The sequence below is a fragment of the Sphaeroforma arctica genome (genome assembly GCF_001186125.1).
Source record: "Sphaeroforma arctica JP610 unplaced genomic scaffold supercont1.18, whole genome shotgun sequence".
Classification (NCBI taxonomy): Eukaryota; class Ichthyosporea; order Ichthyophonida; genus Sphaeroforma; species Sphaeroforma arctica.
Window position 1 is genome coordinate 53,121 of NW_014040540.1, and position 1,673 is coordinate 54,793.

Below are 1,673 nucleotides of genomic sequence, written 5' to 3' on the forward strand. Positions count from 1 at the left end.
ATATATGTAAAGTACTCTAAAGTCACTCGCTAGTACGTAACAATATTTCCATCACGCGCATATCTTTTAGTCTGCAACTATCAAACTCTAGGTAATATTTAGAGAAAGCCTAGTCAAATTCATCAACTCTTACCCTTGCTTCTGTGGCTTTGTTTTTCGTCCGGGACGAGAAAGAATTAGACATGGTTCACCCTATTCTGTTTGCCTCTGACCCTGTTTATTCTTCGTGCTACGCACCGTGATAGTTACAGTGATGAAATAATACTCCTTTTGATTGCTGGTATTGTGTCTGTTCGTATGTCAGTATGTGCATGTAACACTCTGTGCTTGTGTTTGTGCACAGTATAATGTACCTGTTCTTAGGTCTCTTGATGTACCTAATATATTCGTGATGAAATGGTGAGTGTGCTCTCCGTTACGCATATACGAGGATCGCCTGTTGCAGGGAACTCAGACAAGATCCTCTGGATTCTGGAAGCTATGATATCATCAATTCATCATATCTGGTGATGAAGGCGTTAACACAATTATTATTATAATAGGAATTAGGACACTGTTCGGATACGAGTACTGACAGTCTCGACAAACGTCAGACAGTACTGAAGAGACTCTGGGACCTCGGGCCCCGGGCGACTCGGGCAGTTCGCTACAGAGCCCGAGTCTGGACCTTTCGTAGGCTGAGATCCAATTGAAAGCAACCTATTTTTAGAGGAGCTAAATTTAGGATGATATTGGAATCATTGCTAGAATTTGTATGGTGATATTAGGATCGAAACCCAGTATGTGCTGTGAGATTTGACATTTCATACAGTGTTTTTGGTTTAGAGAGATGTTATTGGTTCAATATATTAAATACCTTCAATATGACACAAAACAATATAAAATCCAATTTAATTGACTAACAATTGTAAAAGAAAAGTAAATACTAATTGTATTGGCTTCAAATCTATAGATCTTTTTAGATCTAAAAATAGATTGCGTTTTCGAGTCAGCCATTGGCGCGAATATTATAAAAGCCTAATTTTGGTCAACAAAAGCTGAAAAGGCAACCACTTACAACAATCTTTCTTTCTCTTAGGTTCCGATTGTCAATTGTCAATTTGTCACCGACATCACATCAACAGATCAATTTGTGAAACTGCGAGATGTCCATAGGAGCTTGGCATGCTGATATCCCCCTCATTCGTGGTGCTTAGAGTTTTGGCCTGTGACGCACTAAACTCAGCGCAGTGAATTCAGAATTCCATGGAGAGAGACCGAGGAGGGTGTTAAGATTGGAGTATAGTTTTAGTATATAACTGCTGAACGGTCGAGGTCGTGCATATGTCCAACCCAACTATAAATGTGCGAAAGTATGTCCGATTTGAAGCATATGTTACGCTGAGCGGTGGCGTGTAAAGCAAAACATAGATTGCGCTGCTTTAGTGTTTGGGTTTCTCTATTGTTTATTAAGATTGTTTTAATAATCGAGTTTAAGTCACGATGGTTGCGCATCCAGAGCGAACACTCAACGCATATTTTCAGCTCACACAAGGATATACTCGACTTTTACTTGTACAAAGACACACATATATATATATATATATATATATATGTGTGTGTGTGTGTGTGTGTGTGTGTGTGTGTGTGTGTGTTATATGTGTGTGTGTGTGTGTGTGTGTGTGTGTGTGTGT

At 39.3% G+C, this 1,673-nt stretch overlaps 1 protein-coding gene across 1 annotated transcript in view; it reads left to right on the forward strand.

Moving 5' to 3' along the window:
• Window positions 1-1,191: 1,191 nt before the first annotated feature.
• The window catches only part of SARC_00555 (hypothetical protein), a gene marked incomplete at its 3' end in the record, with an annotated part of 40,017 nt that continues 39,535 nt past the window's right edge, over window positions 1,192-1,673 (forward strand). Inside the window, exon 1 of the mRNA XM_014305740.1 lies at window positions 1,192-1,352. Coding sequence (XP_014161215.1) covers window positions 1,324-1,352 — 29 coding nt within the window. The 5' untranslated portion in view covers window positions 1,192-1,323. The remainder of the gene's footprint in view (window positions 1,353-1,673) is intronic.